Below are 25,233 nucleotides of genomic sequence, written 5' to 3'. Positions count from 1 at the left end.
GAAAGCAGAGGAATGCTGCACCAAATCTCAAGCCAGAAAGGAAAAAAAGAAATGGAAAAAAAAACTAATATTTATTGGGCCCAGGGTTCATACAGATACTGTCAAATGAAATTCCAAGACTTTTAAAGACTTTTTAAGCACTACTTTTTTGATTTTCAAGGACTTCATTTAGAGATCTCACTTATCAAACAATGTCTTCTATTTCAAATTCTAAAAAAAGTGATGTAGATAAGAAATATACTAATAAAAATGGCAAAAATAAAGTGAACCACATGCAAAGTATTACTACTAAAGTATTACAAAGTATACTACACTTTTACTATAGTAAAACCACGGTTAATTTTGTTAAGAGTTTTTGTATTTGTGTGTACTTTCTTTTTTTCTATTTTTTATAACTGTACTGCCTTAATTGTTTGATGTTTTCTACTGTTTAAGAATAAAAAGAATTCAGAAAAATAAAAAAAATTGCAAAATCGCTTTGAAATCCTGATTTGAAACAAATGATTCATGTACACACACCAAAGTCCCAATCTGAATCAAATGATCCGTGATCCACGCTCCGAAGTTCTAATCTAAATCAAAAGGTTCGCAAACTCGCTCTGAAGTTCCAATCGAAATCAAATTATTTGCTATCCACACTAATGACTCATGAACCATCCTTTCAAATCAGGATTCGGAGTGCGGAGCGTCAATCATTTGACTTAGATTGCAACTAGGGCTGTGCAATTAATCGCAATCGCAAAAAAATCGCGATTTAAGCACATGCGATTTCTAAACCGCACAAGGTTGCGATTTTATCTATCCCCCCAACGGCACCCCAGCCCCCCTTGAACGTCAAGTTCATTTTATTTTCGATTTGTTGCCACATCACAATAGAAGTCATTTAAGGTTATCTTTCCTATAGAACAGGTCTATACATAGTTATTTTATTAAACATACTAAATTGCATGTCATTTTCAAGGCATGTCATTTCTGTCTCTTCATGGTCGCGTGATTACAATGTCTCCTCCGCGAAAACACGGACTGGATCGCGGACTCCATTCATAAAAACCGAATTTACTATAGCGCGGAATGCCACGTAATTCGTCGATTTTTGGATTAATAAATCAAAAGTTGGTCTGTCACTTAATTCAAATCGCGATATGGACTAGTGTCTGTGAAAACTGAAATGCAAAAAGACCGTTTTAATATGAATCCTGCATGTTCCGTTTGCTTCTTTATGAATGAATGGTGGAGACGGGTTTTATTTTTTTACTACATTCATACTGAAGCACACGTGACGCTCCCGCTAATTTTTGGCATTTGCATCTCACATGAACAAATAAACTCATTCGCCAAATCGCTGCTTTGAGTTTCACTTTTACCGTTTCATTTGAGAAAACTAGCATCATATACACACAGAAACTTCACGGCAACCTGTCAAAATAAAAGTATGGTTTAACATGTAACAGAACAATATTAGTCCTGTATTACTTTTGTACAGTATAATGTAGGTGTTTATATATTCCTATTTAAATAATTTACATAAAACAATATGATAAAAAAATATTACAACAAGATTAACCACTTAATTATTATTTAAATGTTTTAAACTGAATATAATTTTGCTTCCACACATTGATTTTAACAGTAAATTTCTTTTTGTTTGACAAAAATTAAAAGGGTTTATTTATCATTTGATTAAAAATAAATAAATGTTTATGCTTTTTCATTATCAGAAAAATTAAAACACATAAGAAAAAAAAAAGATTTTAGAACCCTCAAAATGTTAAAAAAAAGAGAGTTTTGGACTTATTTTTCCACTGAAATGAATGTATTCGTTATTGCACAAAGTAGGCTAAAGTACTGGGAAAAAAGTAAAATGGCTTATTTATTTTATGTTGTCTGTTTTAAAGACAATTTTACTACAGTTTTGTTTATTAAACTTAATACTATGTTATTTCATGGTGAAATGTTTTGTTATGCACTACTTGTGCACTGAATACATTTAGAATGTATGTATGTAGCTTGTTTGAAAAAGCAAAAAAAAAAAAAAAAAAAAAAAAAAAAATCGCAAATAAAATCGCAATCGCAATATTCGTTCAAAAAATCGCAATATGATTATTTTGTCCATATTGCACAGCCCTAATTGCAACTTTTCGTATCACAAATCATTTGTTTTTTTGGTCTTAAATTTCGAAAAGTCTCGAAATTTAGTATCGATCAAGACTAGCAACTACTTTTTCTTCTTCATCTCTTCTTTGCTTCTGTTCCCCTTTGTATTTGGCGGTTCCGCCGGGTTCCGCAGGAAGTTAGAGAAACTAGAGGGGTCAAAGGTTATATGACGCCATAGACGGGCGACAAAACGGAAATAAAGAAACGCGCCGTGTCTTCGAATTAAACTATAAATTTCTCCGGATTTGAAAGTTCGTGGAAACTGTCGGGATAATGTAAGTACACAACAAAAAAATATATATAACATAGATATAGTGATTTTTTACTATTTTTAAAGCTGAAAAATTACATATTGTGCCTTTAAACAGCATTTTGGAAGATCAAACTAGCAGGGACCATAGAAGTCCATTTTATGGAGAAAAATCCTGAAATATTTGCCTCAAAAAACTGTCCAACTGTCCTGAGCGGGTGCTCAGCATCCGGCACGTTACATGTGTATGCGCTCTGGCATAGTATACGAAAACGCGGGAAGTTTATAGGTTTTTACTAAGTTTATGGGTGTGTTGATATCCAGCCCAAGAGCAAGCAACCATAACTTCAAGCGATCAGGCTCAGAAGTTGGGAATCGGTGAACAGTCAACAGTCCGGATGAGTTAGCACAAGCAAATGTAATCTTTTAGCTTTACATTGTTTTGAACAATCAGGATAAGCACAAGTAATTACCATTTTGAATAGCCGCTATACACACAATCTCTGTGCACTGTGTAAACAATGTCAGTGTCGTATACACACTACAGATCGCTTCCGGCGTTTGCGTATACTACGCCAGAGTGTGTACACATGTAGCGTGCCGGATGCTGAGCACGCGCCCAGGACAGCTGGACATTGCTGTATATCAAAGGTAAAAAATTAAATAAATACTGTTCAGTTTCTCGCAAAAACTGATTGTTTCATGTCTTAGGACATCAATGTATCGTCACGAGCCACAGGGTTTAATTTGGATTTGTCTGTGCATGTTTGTTTTTATTTTCAAAGGTTTGGTGCCCATCCACTGCCATTATATGACTAACAGACTGCAACGGTTTGAGTTAAAAATCTTCGTTTGGTGTTCTACTGAAGAAACAAAGTCACCTACATCTTGGATGCCCTGGTGGTAAGCAGATAAACATCAAATTTTACTTTTTGGGTGAACTATCCCTTAAACACCCAAAAAAAGCATGTCTTGAAGCAGGTGGTAATTTGCGCTGTTCTTAATAGATTGCACTGGTCATTATGGAAATGATCTAGCTGTGTCTGTGTTCTTTGTATGCATTGTTAGTAAATCACAAACAAAATTTTCCCCTCCCATCTGCGCTTTTATGGAATTGCGCTCCAATGCTAATTTGCCCTGTTTATTGAATCTGGCCCTATATGTCTTACTCTGCATCACATGCTGTGGGTGTGAAATCCAGCTTATGCTTGGTTTTGAAAAAGCAGCTCTTGGTGCAGATCTCCAGTATGGACGGTGGCTGCAGAGGGGTGACCAAGGCAAACAGAGCTAGCTGAGGAGGAACGGTTTTCCCATCTGCTGTCCTCTCATTCTGGCCATACAGGAACTTCAAACGCCCCTGAAAGTTCATGGCCTATAAAAACACAAGCCATTTATTTAACACATTTGACCATGTGTAAACACAGTCCACAGCATTTAGCTATGTTTATCCATAACTTAGCACAGAAAATGATTCACATTAGCAGATTCTATCTGGGCATTCTCTTGCTATCTCATGATCACTTCCTTTATGAGATAAGCAAGACAGTGACCTCTCTTTGAACCCAATAGAGAAAGACGATGCATGCTATTTAAGAATTGTTGTTTGAGCTACAAGACAATACAACCAGGTTTATCCACCTAATTTTTCCTGGCCATTTGTAAACTGAATGTGTCTGGCTTCCGGTCTCATCTGCGTCCAGATATTTTTAGCTGTACAAAACAGCTTGTTTTGCTGCTTGATATTGCAAACTGGTGTGTCTTACCATATTATTTTCATGTATTATCTTAATTATGAACACAATGGTTTGTAGTGGAAACATTTTTACCGTTTTCTGCACTTTATTATTTTTCTATAGCGGCTAATGACCTGGAAGTCTCAAACATTACCAGAAAACAGCTTATTTCTGCAATGACATATAAGGTGGATACTCAAAAACTGATTATACTACATGACTGATGAAGCACTAACTGATGCTTAAAGAAATAGTTCACTCAAAAATGAAAATTGTCATAATTTGCTCACTCTTAAGTTGTTTCAAACGTGTACGAGTTTCACAAGACAAAAGAAGATACTTTGAATATTGCTGGCAACCAAAATACACAGCCGTTGACTTTTATAATACTATGGAAGCCAGACTGTTTTGTCACCAGCATTCTTCACAATATCTTCTTTCGTGTTGTTTGAAGGCTATTTGAAAAGTCTGATAAAGTTAGCTTTTGAGTTAAGAAGTCTACGTCTAGAAATAATCCAGCAAAGGCAGTTAACTGAAAAACATCTCAATAGACTGAGTCATAACTCCGGGCCTTGTGGAAATCATGAACTAAAAATGAACTCATCCAAACAAGGACTGTCTCAAATATGTTCTTAGCATTATAACAGATGCGTCATTATAGTCTTACCGTCATAGAACATCTTAATATTAGTTCAAACAAAACTAACAAAAATATATTTTGTTGTTTGTGGAAATACTTAGTGTGTAGAAGCACAAGATGTCTGTAATTTCAGCCTTCAGCCTGGATCATTGCATTATCATTAGTACTCCTCCATAAAGTGATGTACAATAAGGTTATTTACAGCAAAAACACTTAATTACAGGGTTTTCAAGGTGCACGCCGTTTTAAAATCCCTCATTATTCATCTTCTCACACATTTTTTTGCAATTAATTCAGCTCTGAATAGATTCCATTCAAACTTCAGCCTTCAGTCTGTTCAGGTATGCTATATATTTTTGACTTCTTAAACTATATTCATGAAAGAGCTCTGTCTCGACCTAGACTTCCTTCAAGCTTTGGTTGGTACTGTAGATAATGTCAGCCTTGCATGTGTTATTTATTCTGGGTTTTTATAAAGTTTGTTTACAGGGATCAAAAATTAAATCTTCTATTTTTCCATTTTAAAATGGAATGTTCCACAGTCAAAATCTGTCCATAGGATGTATCTTTTTACTTATACTGCATTTTGATTGGATTAAAAATTTGAGTTACATGGTTCTTTAATGGCAAGTAAACCACAATTTACAAAGTATAATTTATACTACCAGTCAAAAGTTTTTGAACAGTAATGTTTTTTAAAGTATTCTCTTCTGCTCAATAAGCCTTTAAAATAACTGTTAATATTTATTCAAAGCTAAATTTTCAGAATCTTTACTCCAGTCTTCAGTGTCACATGATCCTTCAGAAATCAGGATTTTTTCAGGATTCTTTGATGAATAGTAAGATCCAAAGATCAGCATTTATCTGAAATAAAAAGGTTTTGTAACATTATACCCTACAACATTCAAAAGGTTGGAGTCAGCATAATTGGGGGAGAAATTAGTACTTTTATTTAGCAAGGATGCTTTAAATTGATATCACAAGTGATAATAATGACATTTACAGTGCCTTGCGAAATTATTCGTACCCCTTCATTTTTTTCACATTTTGTTATGTTGCTGCCTTATGTTAAACTACTTTAAATTACTTTTACCCCACATCAATCTACACTCCCTACTCCATAATGGCAAAGCAAAAAATAGGTTTTTAACATTTGTGCAAATTTATTCAAAATAAAAACCTGAAAAGATCCCGTTGCATAAGTATTCATACCAATTATCCATGAATTGCCATGAATATTATAGTATTCATCATGGCAATTATCTGCCATTCTTTGTCTCACCTTTTCACCTCTCAAGCTCTGTCAGCTTGGATGGGGGCTGGCAGACATTTTCTAGAGTCCTAGTTGTTCCAAACGTCTTCCATTATGGATAACGCTTCTGTGAACCTTCAATGCAGCAGATTTTTTTCTGAACTCTTCCCTAGATCATTGCCTTAACGCAAGTCTGTCACTGAGCTCTACAGGCAGTTATCTTGACCTCAGGACTTGGTTTTTGCTCTGATATGCATTTTCAGCTGTTAGACCTTTCCTGAGTGCCTTTCTAAATCATACTCATTCAAATGAATTTGCCACAGTTTAACTCCACTCGAAGTGTAGTAACATCTAGAAGCAATATGAATGCTCCTGAGCTAAATTTCGAGTGTCCCAGAAAAGGGTATGAATACTTATGCATACTTATGGATCTTTTCAGTTTTTTTATTTTTAATAAATTTGCACAAATGTTAAAAACCTATTTTTTGCTTTGCCATTATGGAGTAGGGAGTGTAGATTGATGTGGGGAAAAAAGTAATTTAAAAGTAGTTTAACATAAGGCAGCAACATAAAATGTGAAAAAAATGAAGGGGTATGAAAAATTTCACAAGGCACTGTATAATGCTACAAAAGATTTCTATTTCAGATAAATGTCTTTCTTCTGAACTTTTTATTCATCAAAGAAACCTGACAAAAATTCTACTCAGCTGTTTTCAACATAATAATAATATTAATAAATGTTTTTTTTTAGCAGAAAATCAGAATATTAGAATGATTTCTAGAGGATCATGTGACTGGAGTAATGATGCTAAAAATTCAGCTTTGAAATCACAGGAATAAATTACATTTTAAAATAAATTCAAATAAAAAACTGTTATTTTAAATAGTAAAAATATTTTACTATTTTAATGTTTTGTTTTGTTTTTTTTAGGGGTGGGCATAGATTAATTTTTTTAATCTAGATTAATCTAGATTAAAATGGCTAATTTGAATTCTGATGAAGGCATTCAGAATATGTGTGCTACCCAAATAATGACTAAAAGTAAGTATTCGAGAACGGGCCAGGTGGCGCATTAGATCAGGCGCTCATCTCCTGTTTCCAAAATGCATCACAAACTGCTTGACAATTGCATTTACAACATAATTACCTATACAAACTTGTGTAACCAAGTACTTCTGCGCAAAAGGCTGCACGACGTGCGCGTGCTGCACAGACGCGCACCGGCATGGATATCTGCGTGCATAGTCTTGGGTTAAACTGCGTTGCTTTTGCATATAGTTTAATGTCTTTATTTCGGGATTATCAAAGTAAATTATAATTCACGTGCCCCAGTAAAAAGGGTCTAGCAACGCACCTGCCCTGAAGCGGCTTCATAGCTGCATTCATGTTTGCGCGTCTCATTTGATGTGGTAATTTCACAGAAGTTGAAGACTCGTTCTCGCCCCCTACAGTGCAATTCGACTAGGTATACGTCATCCGCGCTCAAATATCAAAGTGAAAGTCATCATATCTTGCGTAGTTTAGACCCAGCTCCCAACCCAACTTTGAGAATAGATTAACGGCGATATTTTTTTTATCGCCCGATAAGAGTCTCACGTTAACGCAGCACGTTAACGCCGATAACGGCCCACCACTAGTTTTTTTACTGTACTTAGGATCAAATAAATGCAGGCTTGGTGAGCAGAAGATAATTCTGGTAGTGTATGTATAGGTAAGCTATAATTTTTCTAGAACTTGGGTAAAAAAAATTTTTATTTCCTGTCGTGCCAGCACTGAAATTACTTAATTCAAGTAATCTATATAAATATGTCTACTTAAAGACATTCTGTAAAATTAAAAAAACATCTTCCATGCTACCTAAGGAAGTCAACACAGTAAAATCTCTAGCAACAAAAGATTTGCAAAAAGTGTCAGGTTTGAATATGAAAAAGTCTATATTTAATGTATTTTTTCACTTTAATGTTTTCATGATCATTTTCAACTTACAAGAAAGCCAGAGGAGCTGTCCAGAAGACATCTTAACCTGCAAACAAAATTTCGCTCCAGAAAGGTGGAGTCCTCTGGTGGCAACTGCTCTGGACTGTAGTACGTCTTAGGCAGTGGTGCATCATGGGAAGCTTGATAAAACAAAACAAAAGTTGTATATATAGAAAAGCACAAGTAAATACAAAACTGTCCAAGATTACATAATGTAAGAAAACAAGAACATAATGCCCCTGCATCTGTGGCAGAATTTCGGCCCCTGCTGTGTACACATTTATATAGCTCATTTGAGGTAGTGTCCTTGCTGATGGCTGGATTAATGCACACGCAAAGTTTGTGCGCTGTCTAGCACAGCTGTCATGTGTATATAGTTCCGACAACAGGCCTTTCAAATTGGCAAGCGTTAGATCTCTAATGAAAACTGATCCAGCTTGGTTGAGAATGAAAAGCCCTGCAAAGTGGCACAGCCTTTGAAGGCCAGCTATAAGAGGCTGTTACATGTATGAATCTAAATCCTCAAAGCGCATATGACAAAAAAAAATATATATACACAATTGAAATCAAAAGTTTTCACATACCTTGCAGAATCTGCAAAATGTTATTTATTTAACCAAAATAACTAGGATCACATAAAATACATGTTATTTTTTATTTAGTACTGACCTGAATAAGATATTTCACATAAAATATATTTACATACTGTATAGTCCACAAGAGAAAATAATAGTTGAATTTATAAAAATTACCCCATTCAAAACTTTTCATACACTTGATTTTTAATACTGTGTTGTTACCTGAATGATATACAGCTGTTTTTTTTTGTTTTGTTTTGTTTTGTTTTGTTTTGTTTTGTTTAGTGATAGCTGCTCATGAGTCCTGAACAGTTAAATTGCCCGCTTTTCTTCAGAAAAATCCTTCAGGTCCCATAAATTCTTTGATTTTTCAGCATTTTTGTGTGTTTAAATTCTTTCCAACAATGACTGTTTGGTTTTAAGATCCATCTTTTCACACTGAAAACTACTGAGGGACTCATATGCAACTATTACAGAAGGTCTTCTGGGAAACATGTAAATATGTTCTGTTGCTTTGGAAGGGCAGTACTAAATGAAAAATATATATATTTAGGCAAAATAGAGAAATATACACATCTTCATTCTGTTCAAAAGTTTTCACCCCCAGCTCTTAATGCATTGTGTTTTCTTCTGAAGCATCAGTGAGTGTTTGAACCTTCTGTAATAGTTGCATATGAGTCCCTCAGTTGTCCTCAGTGTGAAAAGATGGATCTCAAACTCATACAGTCATTGTTGGAAAGGGTTCAAATACACAAAAATGCAGAAAAAACATTGAATTTGTGGGACCAGAAGGATTTTTCTGAAGAGCAGCAGACAGTTTTACTGATCAGGACAAACAAGAGACTCATGAACAACTATCACTTAAAAAAAAACAGATGTGGATAATTTAGGTTACAACAAAGTATTGAGAATCATGTATGTAAACTTTTATAAATTCAACTACTATTTTCTCTTGTGGACTATATGTAAACATCTTTTATGTGAAATATCTTATTCAGGTCAGTACTAAATAAAAACAGCATGCATTTTGTATGATCCCTCTTATTTTGGTAAAATAATTCGCATTTTGCAGAATCTGCAAGGTATGTAAACTTTTGACTTCAACTGTATATATCTTGTGAAACATTCAGATTGCTTGAAATCAAGTTGTGTTGACTTATTGTTCTTAAAAAAAATAGCATTACCATTATTAAATTGTTTGCTATATGAACAGTGTTGATATTTCAGATCCATTGTGAAGATGTAAATAAAAATGTATTATGTTTACTGCTTTCAAATCATGTTATGCATGGCTTTGCTTCCCTAAAATTGTAGACTAGGATGTTTTGTCTTTCACAATGGAACTTTGTCAAACTTTGTTTGCAGACACATGCAATCCATCTTCTTCGACTCTTTGATGGAATGGGGACAGAATCTTTCAGTTGTGCAGGCACAATGCCCAGGTCTGCTCATGGTCTGTCTGGAGAGATGTTAAGTTATTTTCTACCTTGCACTAGCTGTCCAGTGTCTGGGGTGGAGCTGGGGTTGAGCGCCCAGTGGAGCTGCCTCTGAAACTCAGCCCGGTCTTCAGTGTGAATGAGCTCATAAACACTCTGATAGATGAGATCCGACTGCAAAACAAACACACTGGCTTCACTTTAAGTAGTTTCACAGCTGCTCATTATAGTTAGAAAGTGTACCAAACTGAATTAAGAAATCTGAATCTCATTGCTGAAATAAATACCAGTTTGTGCTCAGAGTCTGTTTTGCCTGGCACCCAAACAAACTAATCAAAGTTAGCATCTGTTTACAACTTGACTTCCGATGATTCTCTTCTAGTCTATAACATACTTTGGTTAAAATTTCTCAATTCTAGTTTTAGAGCGAGCTATTCTGTTGCATGTTCCTTTAAATGCTAATAAGCTCTGCTCGCCCCACCCCTCTCTGCAGTATGCAGATGATAATGAGCCGTAATGTTTACTTTAGCCACATTTATCCACGTTTAACAGTGAAACTTGCTAACAAGCACATAATAACGCTTTACCTTTTTTTTCTTTTAAAAAAACGAAAGTAATGTTATGTAATGTTTCAGCTCGGTGAGGGCGGGTCTAAGGTAAGGCGTGAGCGTGTGAGCGACCTCTGTCTGTGTGCCGTCACACCAACAAGAAGCTGAGAATGAACTGATTTAAAAAAGGGGATATTACTTTTAAAAATTAAAATTATCATTGTAGGGTGGTAGTGTACACAAAATGTCAACACACATTAATGTTCTAACAACATCCGATGACCCCTTTAAATAAAGTTGTCATTTTTTCCTTTGCACACAAAAAGTTTTCTCGTAGCTTTATAAAATGAAGTTTCAACCACTTATGTCACATAGACTATTTTATCAATGTCCTTACTACCTTTCTGGGCCTTGAGCATGTCAGTTGAGTTGCTGTCTATACAGGGTCAGAAAGCTCTTGGGTTTTATTAAAAATATCTTTGTGTTCTGTAGATCAACGAAGGTCTTACAGGTTTCGAATGACAAGAAGGTGAGCAATTAATGACAGAATATTCATTTTTGGGGAAATGCAGTTTCACTAAATAGTACATTCACTAAACGGAGAAGGAATGTGTATACCACACAAGACAAGGGCTGGAGCATATTTGGATCAACTAGATTGACAAACAAATAATTTAGTTTGTTCTTTCTTAAATAGAAGGTGCCAGAAGGCCAATTCATAAATGCATAACCCATAAACCCACAGTATATTCACAATATATATGTGAACCAGTACAAACCTGCTGGAACCCCAAGTAGTCCTCAATAGTGGAGGAAGCATAGAAAATTGAGCCATTGGAGGTGACCACCAACACAAAGCCATTTATAGCCTATAAAACAGAAGTTACACTGCTAATAAATGCATTCTAAATCAGTTTTGTTTTGTTTTTGTCTCACCCATGTTGTTTGATTGAAATATTAAGGTTTCACAGGACACACATGAGCTCACCTGTAGCAACAATTCTCTCTCTGGCAGCTCTTGAATGTGTGGTTTTGTGTTATTTGTTAGCTGGTTGGAGTTCTTTGAGTTCAGGGTCACTGCAACAGCAAACAAGCATTAAAGAGGCTCTGCACAATAGCTAAAAGAGATCATACATATTCTTTATCAAAGACATGATGGATGAGGAAGTTATGGATAATTTGTGATATGTAATAATATCATTTGAGGGCACTTGATCAGGCATAATCAAAAAAACATCTTGTATTAAAAAGATGTTCCTGCATTAGTAATGATTGTAAGAGAAATTTGTATGACAACTGCAACTTGAAATGCAGAGATGTTGGCATCTAAACTACCAAAAACTGAAAGTGAATTATAATGCCCAGTGGTTAACAATACACTTGTGCTTGGCACACATCGCATGATATGTTTGCTCATGGAGTGGTTATAACATCCAAGGGCAATGAGAGGGCAGTATCTGTAAAAACACAGACACTGGATCAACAACAAATAACAGTCTCCATAATAATAAAGAAATTTAAAAAAATCTAGTTTAAATACACTGTAAACAAAATCTGTAGAAATTACAGTATTACTGGCAGCTGGTTGCCAGTAACTTACTGTAGATTTAAATTTATGCTATTTACTGGCAACAGTTTGTTCAAAGTTAATTGAACATTAAACATTAACAAGTCTTTATCTTTACAGAATAAAACTAAAATAACAGCCTCATGCAAAGCATTCTGGGAACCAAAATCTGAAGGAAAAAAACAGAAAAAGGTTGATGAAGGTTTCTGGTTCCCAGAATGCTTTGCAGTAGGTTGTTATTTTATAGTTTTATTCTGTAAAGACAAAGACTTGTTAATGTTTAATGTTCATTTAACTTTGAACAAACTGTTGCCAGTAATTAACATAAATTAAAAATCTACAGTAAGTTACTGGAAACCAGCTGCAGAACTACAGCAAATTTTTTCAGTGTACATGTGCCACATTCTTTTTGTATTCATGTTGGTTTTAAATGATTTTTTATTTTTTTTCTAGAAAAAAGTTTAACTTAAAAGTTTAACTCTAAAATTAAAAGAATTATATATATTATGTACATACATACAGTCAGGTCCATATATATTTGGACACTGACACACTTTTCATAATTTCGGCTCTGTATGCCACTAGAATAGTTTTAAATAATGATACAATCAAGATGAAATTGAAGTGCAGACTTTAAGCTTTAATTCAAGGGGTTGAACAAAAATATAACATAAAATGCTAAGGAATTACAACCATTTTTATACACAGACCCCCCATTTTCAGGGGCTCATAAGTAATTGGACAAATAAATAAAATCATAAATAAAATGTTAATTTTGTTGAGAACCCTTTGCAGGCAATGACTGTCTTAAGTCTGGAACTCATGGACATCACCATAGACTGGGTTTCTTCCTTTGTGGTGCTTTGCCAGGCCATTACTGCAGCTGACTTCAGTTGTTGTTGGTTTGTGGGTCTTTCTGCCTTTTAGTTTTGTCTTCAGCAAGTGAAATGCATGCTCAATCAATTTGAAATCAGAAGATTGACTTGGCCATTGCAGAATATTCCACTTTTACACCTTTAAAAACTCCTGGGTTGCTTTTGCTGTATGTTTTAGGTCATCGTCCATTTGTACTATGAAGAGCCGCCCAAACAACTTTGCTCCATTTAACTGAATCTGGGCAGACAGTATATCCCTATACACTTCAGAATTCTTCCGGCTGCTTCTGTCTTCTGTCACATCATCACTAAACAACGGTAACCCAGTGCCACTGGAAGCCATGCATGCTCATGCCATTACACTGCTCCACCATGTTCAAAGATGATGATGTTGTAGGCTTTGGATCATGAGCTGTTACAAGCCTTCTCCATACTTTTTTCTTCCCGTCATTCTGGTACACATTGATTTTAATTTCAGCAGTCCAAAAAATGCTTTTCCAGATGTGGTCTGGCTTTTTTAAATGTTTTTTGACAAAGTCTAATCTGGTCTTGTTTGCACCTTGTGGTAAACCCTCTCTATTTTGCTCTGGTGAAGTCTTCTCTTGGTTGTAGACTTTGACAGTGACACACCTACCTCCTGGAGAGTTTTCTTCACTTGGTTGGATGTTGTAAAATGTTTTATTACCATGGAGAGGATCATCCAATCATCCACCATACTGTCGTCTTTTGTGAACATCCAGGCCTTTTTTATGTTGCTGAGCTCACCAGTGTGTTCTTTTTCTTCTCAGAATTCACCAAACTGTTGATTTGGCCACTCCTAATGTTCCTGCTATCTCTTTGATGCATTTCTTTTGTTTTTGAAGCCTAACAATTGTCTGTTTTACTTGCATGCAGAGCTCCTTTGACTGCATGATGGGTTCAGAGCAACAGCTTCCAAATACAAATGGCACACTAAGAATCAACTCCAAATCTTTTACCTGGTTAATTGATGTAGAAAAAATGAAGAAATAGCCCACAACTGTCCATGAAACAGCTTTTGAGTCAACTGTCCAATTACTTATGGTCCCTTAAAAAAAGGGGGAGGTACATATTAAAGAGCTGTAATTCCTTAACCTTTCTACCAATTTGATGAGACTGCCCTAAAAATTAAAGTTCAGAGTGTGCACTTTAAACCCATATTCATTGTATAACTGTAACTTGAATATGTTTTGGTAAACAGCTTAAATAATAAAAATTGTGTCAGTGTCCAAATACATATGGACCTGACTGTATAAATACATACATACATATATAAATACACATTATATATTTAATAAAATTTTACTCACGATCAAAGAAAAAATATTGTTTAAAATTATGATTTTAGGACAGTTAAAGATGATCTGTATTCAGGTATTCAAGCTGTTTATTGTGAATAAAAAAAATACTAAATGCATCTTTGAAAAAATTAAAATAAATAAAATGCATTTAAAAAAACGTTTTCAAATAATTTATAAAATATATCAATTGTGAACTTAAATTCTTCAAATTGTGTACATTAACTTGTAACACTGTCAAGAAGACACAAAAAGTACTGTGATTCTGCCAGGCCAACTCATTTCTATTGAGAACAATGAATCTATCCATGCACTTACTAGATATTAATGGATTAAAAGGTGAGTATTAGTCATTGCGTCAACAACCCGCTGCATTTGGAAGTGTGTGCCAGTAAAACATTAAGATCATATCTCAAATGGTGTTCTTGCACTCTTTTCATGCAATGTCTGTCAATGTCTGGCCCTAAAGATCTGCAAACACTGGTTCACATCAAACCTTGGCAGGGTCTTTGATGCTACGCAGCACCTCAGGTCAAAGTTTGCTGCTGGAGCCAGTAACTATCAAACAACTGTTTCGTAACTCTTTTTACCAAAGTCAAGAGGTCAACAAGTCTGTTTCAATTACTCACGCAAACCTAGACCCTCCCCAGCACTGGCCTCCAGACAGTGGGAGTAATTCCACACAAAACACACACGCAACAAACAGCACTCCTGCTTAGCCTGTTTCTCATGGAATCCCTTCACCACTGGCCACCTCAACCCATTTTTGCATTAGTCAGTATAGAGGGAAGGACATGAGCTAAGAGAAATCAGGTGTGAATTTCAATTCATTCAGCCACTATTCTCAGCCTTTTTTATTTTTTTTTTATATTGCCCAATTCCCTAAATAATGATTGAGTAACTTCCCTGGAAAACAGCTCTGCGTATTTTTTCACTTGTCAGCTTCTTGCTTAACAAAACTTGGACTGTTGCCTTTATAAATCTCAATAAGGATGTACAACTGCACCCATGAGAGCATAACTGTGCAAGACATGTCTGAAATACATGCATACACCATAAAAACACTGATATTAAACTCAGATTTGTATTTGCCTGCTTACATTTGACCTTATTTTTATTTATTTATATATCAACCAATATGTGTTTTTCAGGGCTGATGCTGATGCTGATTCCGATTATTACATATCAAGTAATAACTGATATTTTGAACCATTTGCCCACAGACAAAGAAATGATCAGTCTATAATTTTAATGGTAGTTTTATTTGAACAGTGAGAGGCAGAATAATGACCAAAAAATCCAGAAAAATGCATTTCAAAAAAGATTCCAGATTAGATATTGATAGATAGATATTGTTGATTGAACTTAAAATTTCAAGGCTGCTGGGTAACTTACCCAGCTTTTAGGTTTAACAAACCGAATTCTTTAAGTCAACGCAAATATTTTAATAATCACTTAGTAAAACTTAACATTTCAAGTTAAGTTTAAGTTCTTACCGCAGCAGGGTAACAAATTATTTTAAGTTGACTCAACAAATTGAGTTTTGTGTTTTTTTGTTTTTTACAGTGTAGAACTACACAGGAGGATCTTGTCAATGATCTCAAGACAGCTGGGACCATAGTCAACAAAAAAACAATTGGTAACACACAACACCGTGAACGACTGAAATCCTGCAGCACCTGCAAGATCCCCCTGCTCAAGAAAGCAAATGGCAAATGTACAGGCCCGTCTGAAGTTTGCCAATGAACATCTAAATGATTCAGAGGAGAACTGGGTGAAAGTGTTGTATTCAGATGAGACCAAAATCAAGCTCATTGGCATCAACTTAACTCGCCATGTTTGGAGGAGGAGGAATGCTGCCCATGACCCCAAGAACACCATCCCCACCGTCAAACATGGAGGTGGAAACATTATGCTTTGGGAGTGTTTTTCTGCTATAGGGGACAGGTCAACTGCACCGCAATAGATGGGGCCATGTACCATTAAATCCTGGGTGAGAACCTCCTTCCCTCAGCCAGGGCATTGAAAATGGGTCGTGGATGGGTATTCCAGCATGACAATAACCCAAAACACACGGCCAAGTCAACAAAGGAGTGGCTCAAGAAGAAGCACATTAAGGTCATGGAGTGGCCTGGCAAGTCTCCAAACCTTAATCCCATAGAAAATCTGTTGAAGGAAGCTGAAGGTGCGAGTTGCCAAACATTAGCCTTGAAACCTTAATGACTTGGAGAGGATCTGCAAAGAGGAGTGGGACAAAATCCCTCCTGAGTGGTGGCCAACTACAAAAAACGTCTGACCTCTGTGATTGCAAACAAGGGTTTTGCCACCAAGTACTAAGTCATGTTTTGCGAAGGGTTCAAATACTTAATTCACTCATTAAAATGCGAATCAATTTATAACTTTTTGAAATTCGTTTTTTCTAAAAAAAAATTTGTTGTTATTCTGTCTTTCACTGTTCAAATAAACCTACCATTAAATTTATAGACTGATCATTTCTTTGTCAGTGGGCAAACGTACAAAATCAGCAGGGGATCAAATATTTTTTCCCCTCACTGTATATATATATGTGACCCTGGACCACAAAACCAATCATAAGTGTAAATTTGTCGAAATTGAGATTCATACGTCATTTGAAAGCTGAGTAAATAAGCTTTCCATTGATATATTGTTTGTTAAAATAGGACAATGTTTGTCTGAGATTAGAGATGCACAGATCTGGATTTTGGGGGCCGATCACCGATCACCAAAAGCAGTATCTGCCGATCCCGATATTACCGATCACAGCGTTGAATCCATAAATTCTTCAATATTGTTGTCTCATGTACAAACATTGACATTGTATTATTAGTATAAAAAGTAGGAAATGAGAAAGTTTCATGAATTGACCAGTTTTATTGCAGGCTGAGGCAAATTTCAATATTTAACACTCTCGTGACTCTCAGAGACAACTTGCACTCGGCTTACATAGAGTAAGGGTTGATTACTATCTTAAACTGTCTTTTGGCAGTAATTGTGTACAACACCTTTCACTCTTTTAGAGTTGACACAATTTGTAAACTATGAACCTTAGTTTTCCTGTGGAAAAAGGAGTTAAATCTTAAAATAAAAAAATATATTACGTGCAAAACACACATGTGCACCATAATAAACATTTAACTCTCAGGAGGCTCTTTCTTAGAATCACAATTTAGAGTTTAGCAACAAGCTTGTTGTGGAAAAATAAAATAAATATGCCATACATTTGCATATACATATACATATACAGGGTGCGATTTGTGAAAAAAAACAGAGGGGGGATGCTTTTGAAAACCTTTTTTTCTCTCTCCATAGGCAGAGGTTGACCAAACTCTAAGTGTAATCTGTTAACAATGCACATTATATACCCGTCTTTTTAGGCAAGAACCAGATATTGAGTGTCAGGTCATGAAATGTTTTTATTACAACGGAAGCTGTATTATGTGATCACAATTTAATAAAAACATCGTAAGTTAGGCCTATTAATAGTAATGATTTAATTTCAAACAACGAATACATTTCATAGAGAAGGTGAACAAAGTATCAACGGAGCTTTTTGGAAACTCCGAATCAGTGAACCACTGCGTCGCAAAAAGATTCACTGTTTCGAAGCGCTCCAATCGGTTCGCGAACCATTTGATTCAGAACGTTCAACTTCAAAGCGCGTATGGCGAATAATTTGATTTAGATCGGGACGTAGGAGCGGCTTCGCGGGACGTTTTATCCCCACCGTGGATAAAAATAATTCAGCAGAGGCAGGGATGCATAGACCAATGGGGGGGAAATCCCCCCATCCCCCCTGGCAAATCACTGCGGTCAAGCCAGCCTCCACTTTAAAAAACACGGTCATTCTAGCCACCACGTTATTTTTCGTTGCGCGCATATACTACACGTTAAGGTAATAGCGTGTAAAACCCTAAATCAGAGGAAAAGCGATCTTTGGCTTTCATTTAATGAGCGAGTTTCTCAGTCAATCATGAATTAAAGAATGACAGAAAAATAAATACATTTTAAAAAATATAATACAAATGTTTAAACAGTCTGATAACATGAAAATGACTTCAACTGTTGAGGAAAATTAAATGTAGAATTTCCAAATAATATAAAATAACTGTTTGATGAAAAATATCAAAGCATTTCATAAACTTGCAAATAACCATTTTATTACAAAATTACAAAATAAACTAAATTAAAGCCCTCCAAAATCCTATATATGACCAATTTTTGTCAGTGATTTTGGATTGCTCTAAAAAGGAAACTCAGTGATTGCACAGACTGATTTCAATTCAGAGTGATAGTTCACCACCCCAGGATGATACTCAACCAGTTTCAGGACTATCTGATGTAGCATTACAAAATAAAAGCCCTCCAAAATCTTATATATGACCAGTTTTGTCTGTGATTTTGGATAACTCTAAAAAGGAAACTCCCTCATTGCACAGAATAATTTCAATTCAGATTGACAGTAAACTACACCAGGGTGGCACCAAGCCAGTTTCAGGACTATCTGATGTAGCATTACAAAATAAAAGCCCTCCAAAATCTTATATATAACCAATTTTGTATTGCTCTAAAAAGGAAACTCCCTGATTGCACAGAATAATTTATAATAATGGACCGCAGTGGCAAATCGCACCCTGTACATATACATGCACGCTCTTTTTCTTTCTCTGCCTTATCAGAAGCTAAATTTGTATACTCGGTATACTCCTTAATGTGAGAAACTTTCAAATGTCATATCATGTTCGTTGTGTTGAAATTCTTTTGTAGCACTCCTCTTCGGGGTATCTCCTTTGCACACACCTTGCAAACGGCAAATTTCTTGTCCTTCTCGGACACGTTGTAAAAAACCCATACCGGCGACGCCATCTTCAGTGTTTATGCGTTGTAGAGACAGCCACGCCCATTAGGAGACCCTAGTCTGAGAAGTGGGAATGCATGCTCTGGCGGCTGTTTGTTGTTGTAAACGTCATCTGATCGGCCTGCTCTGATCTATTTTGAGAACTCCGATCAAAACCGATAGCGCCCCTATCTGTCGATTGCGATCGGATGCCGATCGATCGGTGCATCTCTAGTCTGAGATACAACTATTTGAAAACCTGGAATCTGAGGGTGCAAAAAATTCTAAATATTAAGAAAATCGCCTTAAAAGTCATCCAAATGAAGTTCTTAGCAATGCATATTACTAATCAAAAATCAAGTTTTTATATATTTATGGTAGAAAATTTACAAAATATCTTCATGGAACTTGATCTTTACTATGCTAATGATTTTTGGCATAAAAGAAAAATCGATAATTTTGACCCATACAATGTATTTTTGGCTATTGCTACAAATATACCTGTGCTACTTAAGACTGGTTTTGTGGTCCAGGGTCACACACACACACACATATATATATATATATATATATATATATATATAGATCCAGAGTAAAAATAATGTTAAAATTAAGAATAACAAGTGTTCTGATAAAAACTTTCTTTAAATGCTTTTAAATTATTTTATTGGCATATCAGTTTTGAAAATGACTGATACTGATAACCATAAAAATGCGTAATATCGGCACCGATAATCAGCCAACCCTTATTTTGCTTATTGTCATAACATTGGGTGCATACAGTGTAGGGCTGGGTATTGTGACCAATTTGGCAATTCGATTCGATTCTTATTTTTATGGTTTCGATTCGATTCGATTTCGATTCGATTCGATTCGATATCGATATCGATTAGCTATCAATATTTCATTTAAAATGTTAGTTTTGCAGACATGGGATCCATATTTTGATATAAATGCTGGTAACTGGAACTCTCCTACTTAAGTTTATTACTGAAATACACATCTACATTAATAATAGGGTGCACACAGTTGTTTTAAACAACTTTTATTTTAAATGAACACTGTAACAAGAAGTCATAAATATGTGCATCCATTGTACACCATGTAAACAAACTGCAAAATGCACATTACTGTAAAAAAATTAAAAGACTGTAAATGTGCAACAGTGAAATCTATTAAGAACTTCAAACATGTTTAAGAAATAAAACATTTTTCTAAATTCAAAACGTTCAAAACAGGCCAATCATAAAGCCCTTGTCTGCATATACAAAACATTCTAACTGTCCATAAAACTAACAGTTCTTAACTACAGCCTAATCATTTTTGATCACCAGATTTTTCTGCAAAAAAAGCAGCTGATCAACATGTTCTGATCTGATCTAAGGCAGCTCCTTTGCGCTGTGATTAGATCACCAGCGGTTGAGAAAACTCTCTCAGCAGGAACACTAGTGACACCTTCAGGACGAGAGGGGAATATTCATATCCTCTTATGTGAAGCACGTGCATTAAGAATCGATTCGGGGATTTCCCGAATCGATATCGTTGCGTTAAACTGAAGATCGATTAAAATCGGAGAATCGATATTTTTTACCCAGCCCTAATACAGTGAGTATATGAATTCATAGCTTTTAGTTTAAAACTAATTTAAAATAACTATTATCGCAAATCAAAAACCTATAAGTAATATAGTATTATCAGTAATACTTTTTATACAGTAAATGTCATATATATTGATTTCAATTGTTCAGGGCAGTAAGATATTTTAATGTTATTGAAAGCAATCTGTTTGCTCAGTTTGCATTTTTTTTTTTATAAAAAAAATACAATACAAATATTGTACAATTCATGGTAATATAATGTTTTTAGGAAACTTTAGAACACTATATAAGGGTTTACTGATTGTTGGTCTGGCCAATTATCGAGCTGATATTAAGCATTTTTATGGTTATCTGTAATTTTCAAATTGATTTGCTGATAACATTATTTAAAAGCATTTAAAGAAAGCTATTATTAGAGCCCTTGTTATTCTTAAGTTTGACATTAATTTTTATTTTTACATCAGACACATATTGGTTCAAAATATTGGTTATTTGCTTACTTGATCTGTAATAATCGGTATTGGCCCTGAAAAACACATTTCGGTCAACCCCTAATGAAAAACATTATCTATTTCAAGCTTAACATTCTTGTAATTTTAACAAAACTGATCTTATTTGTTGTAAATAGCCAGATTAAATCAGCAGAATTCAGCCCCGGGCCAATGGCTCATTGTTACTGTTGAGCCCTGCCTGCATATTGTAACTCTAATAGCAATATATAATCTCTTTTCAAGCACAAACTGTGCACAATTAGTGCTTTGAATTTTGTAATTTATACACACAGAATCTTTTGGCCAGATGCAAGAAAAACAAAAACTACCCATCCCAACAGAACAATTTTTCTATTATTATAACATTACAAAGCAATTATTTTGGATTTTCCTTGTGCTATCCAAATATGGGTCATCCTGAGATAAAACTGCTGAGAGACCGGGATGTCCTGTGATAAGCACTCAATCTATCGCAAACAAAAGGCGGAACTGCTTGCATGCACTGCTCTGCCCTATTTCCATATCTTAATGCTGAGGGCAAAAAGCCTGCTGCCTAAAGCCAGGTAGACTTCTTATGATAATGATTTTAACAACATATTTTTCAGTATTTTTGAACCAACCAGCCTCGGGTGATGATTAAGTGAAATTTACTAGGCAAAATAATCACATTTTCTGCTCTTTGAAATAAAACGCTATTGTTGCAATTTTCACAAGACTTCCACTGAAAGGTTATGCATATGATTACAAATTTATATTTTACTTTCCGCAGGATCTCACACACCCCAGTCGCATCCTGTTACTTGAAAAAGCTCCCCCTTCTTTCCCACTAAAGGGGAAATATACCGCAAACAGCCTTGTGATGTGGCAGACCCTCATGTGGGAAAACAAACATGCACATTTTGAGGTTCTTTAGAATTTGGGACTGGTTTTCTAACTACTTAAAACAATGTGCAATTTATTCATTTTAATCAGCCGCAAGGGAGAAAAAGTGTTGCCTTTTAATGCAATCATTAAAATGAAATGACTATAGCCCACAAACTACAACAGAATTTTGCATCAACTAAGTGGGACTATTGCATCCATAAATTTGTGTACAGTCAGAAATTGGACACCAATATACAGTGGTGGCCAAAAGTATTAGAACACTAGTATTTTCATCAGCTAAAAATGGTTTTAAGTCAATTTCTATCTTTTGCTGTAGTAGGAAATATCAGTTTTTTGTTTGCACAAGGAGTCTGACAACAACCAGTGCTCCACACAGAGATCTGATCTCTTATCCAGTCTGTCTGAAATGACGTGAAAAAAATAGAACAAACTGAGACAGACTAAATCCAGATGAACTGTGGTAGTCTCACCAATATGCTTTAAGAGACCCACCTGCAAAGCTATCTGAAAAACTATGAGCAAGTGCGCCTAGGGCAAAAGCTGTTTTACAGTAAATGCAAAGGATGGTCACACCAAATGTTGATTTAATTTAGTTAATAGAAGTTAATTGATAAAGAAAATCTATTTATGACATTATTTTGACAGCATCCTCATTTTACAGCATTTTTACACAAGTGACTAAAACCTTTAACAGTACTGTAGCTTTGCAGGTAGGTCTCTTGAAGCAACTTGGAGACAGTTGCCACAGTTCTTCTTGATTTAGTCTGTCTGCGTTTGTTCTGTTTCTTCATGTCATTCCAGACAGACTGGATGATGATGAGATCAGATCTCTGTGTGGAGCACTGGCTATTGTCAGACTCCTTGTGCAAACAAAAATCTCACTGGGTTATTACAATTAATGGTAAAATGAATGTTTGGAAATGTAAACTGATATTTTCTACTGACACACTAAATTAAAAAATAGAAATAACTGACTTAAAACCCGTTTTAGCTGATGAAAATACTATCTGTGTTCATCATGCATTACCGTTGAAGTGTCTTTTGGTCCGCAGGTAGCTCACACTTAGCCTCAGTATGGTGAGTTTGTCCAGCTTGGATATAACCTCCTGCGGGAAAGGAAGCTGGCTGGCCAACCTCTCCAATTCTCCATTTAGCCGGTCCCTATGTCGTTTGGATGGATTCGATTTGACACATTCAGATGGAGACTTCACACTAAAAAGGAGAATACATTTAGATTTACTGTAGTTTTCACAATAGCATATGACAGGACAGCCAGACTATCATAATTTCACGATTTTCCAACACCTAGAAGTGTGTTTACATTAAGAAGAATTTTTTTTTAATTCACTTTTAGTGAGTACGGTCAAGCAGTGACACCTCCAACTGATAGTAAAGTAAATTTTGAGTTTTGGGAAAGAAATTTAGCAACTGCTTGTGAATTCAGACCTATATCATATCAGCTAGTCAGTCTGTAATGAGTGACAGATTTGTTAATGCTTACTTCACAACTTTGTTACTTATTCTGGTAGGTTAGGTTTTTTGTTAGACATAATCAATCGCAAAATCATGGTTTCAGACCAGTAGTGGGAAACTCTGGCCCTCAAGCACCACTTTCCTGCAGATTTTAGCTCCAACCCTGATTACACTCACCTGTCTGTAACTTTCTAGTAATCCTGAGGACCTCCATTAGCTTGTTTAGGTTTGATTAAGATTGGAGCTGAACTTTGCAGGAAAGTGGACCTCCAAGGCCAGAGTTGCCCAGCTTTGTTTCAGACCTGTATTTAGACATGGCTCAGATTTTAATAAAAGGGTCATTGAGCACCTACAATTATTTACTAGTTGTATTATATGTGACCCTGGACCACAAAACCAGTCTTAAGTCGCTGGGGTATATTTGTAGCAATAGCCAAAAATACATTGTATGGGTCAAAATTATTGATTTTTCTTTTATGCCAAAAATCATTAGCATATTAAGTAAAGATCATGTTCCATGAAGATTTTTTTGTAAAATTCTTTCTATAAATATATCAAAATGTAATTTTTGATTAGTAATATGCATTGTTAAGAACATAATTTGGACAAGTTTAAAGGTGATTTTCTCAGTATTTTGATTTTTTTGCATCCTCAGATTCCAGATTTTCAAATAGATGTATCTCGGCCAAATATTGTCCTATCCTAAAGTTTTACCTTATGACTGGTTTTGTGGTCCAGGGTCACATATTTATATTATATTAATATTATATTATATTTATATTTACTGGAAATAATATTTGTCATTAATGCTTAATTCACAACCCTGTTATCCATTCTGGTAGGTTGGGTTTTTTTTTGTTAGACAAAATCACAAAATCAAAGTTTCAGACCGGTGGTGGGCAACTCTGGCTCTCAAGCACCACTTTCATGCAGATTTCAGCTCCAACCCTGATCACACTCACCTGTCTGTAACTTTCTAGTAATTCCAAAGACCTCAGTTAGCTTGCTTGAGTGTGTTTGATTAAGGTTGGAGCTGAACTTTGCAAGAAAGTGGACCTAAAGGCCAGAGTATTCCAGCCCTCTTATAGACTTGTATTTATATATGACCCATATTTTGGGTAGAGGGTTATTGAACCCCTATAGGGTCATTCCGTGTCAAATCAACCAAATTTCAAAAACTTCCCTGGCTCAAATATTTGATTTTGCTAATATTTATTCTGAGGAAAGATGTGTACAGTGATGAAAGCCTAAATATTAAAGGTTGTATCAGCGATTTCTAGCCTGAAACATAAAGTGTCAAATTCAGCTGACCTTTCATCACGATCCGCTCGCTGCCTGCCCCATAAATTGTCTGTGAAAAAACCACATCTCTCTGGTCAGCCTAGGGTCCGAGATATGCCAAAAAAACAATCAGCGCTATCAACTATTCCACAGATAAACAAACAGTGTTCCAACCAATCAGCGTCAGGGGTTTGGTGTTGTGGAGATTCTCTCCGCCTCCCTCACATCCCCAGCACCAGTAGGAAAGTCCACAACACCAAACCCCTGACGCTGATTGGTTGGAACATTGTTTGTTTATGTGTGGAATGGTTGGTAGTGCCGAT

The 25,233-nt window shown here is 35.5% G+C and overlaps 1 protein-coding gene across 1 annotated transcript in view; it reads right to left on the bottom strand.

Moving 5' to 3' along the window:
• The window catches only part of ahr1a (aryl hydrocarbon receptor 1a), a 33,148-nt gene extending 9,203 nt beyond the window's left edge, over window positions 1-23,945 (bottom strand). Inside the window, exons 1-7 of the mRNA XM_073847857.1 lie at window positions 23,932-23,945; window positions 23,184-23,368; window positions 11,558-11,646; window positions 11,349-11,438; window positions 10,072-10,195; window positions 8,017-8,147; window positions 3,574-3,776 (exon numbers count right to left, since the gene is read on the bottom strand). Of these exons, the coding sequence (XP_073703958.1) occupies window positions 3,574-3,776; window positions 8,017-8,147; window positions 10,072-10,195; window positions 11,349-11,438; window positions 11,558-11,646; window positions 23,184-23,368; window positions 23,932-23,945 (836 nt within the window). The remainder of the gene's footprint in view (window positions 1-3,573; window positions 3,777-8,016; window positions 8,148-10,071; window positions 10,196-11,348; window positions 11,439-11,557; window positions 11,647-23,183; window positions 23,369-23,931) is intronic.
• Between the last annotated feature and the right edge of the window lie 1,288 nt (window positions 23,946-25,233).

The sequence above is a fragment of the Garra rufa genome, chromosome 9 (assembly GCF_049309525.1).
Source record: "Garra rufa chromosome 9, GarRuf1.0, whole genome shotgun sequence".
In the NCBI taxonomy this organism is placed as follows: domain Eukaryota; kingdom Metazoa; phylum Chordata; class Actinopteri; order Cypriniformes; family Cyprinidae; genus Garra; species Garra rufa.
Note: the sequence above shows the minus strand (reverse complement) of the source record. Positions and strands in the feature narration are given on the sequence as shown.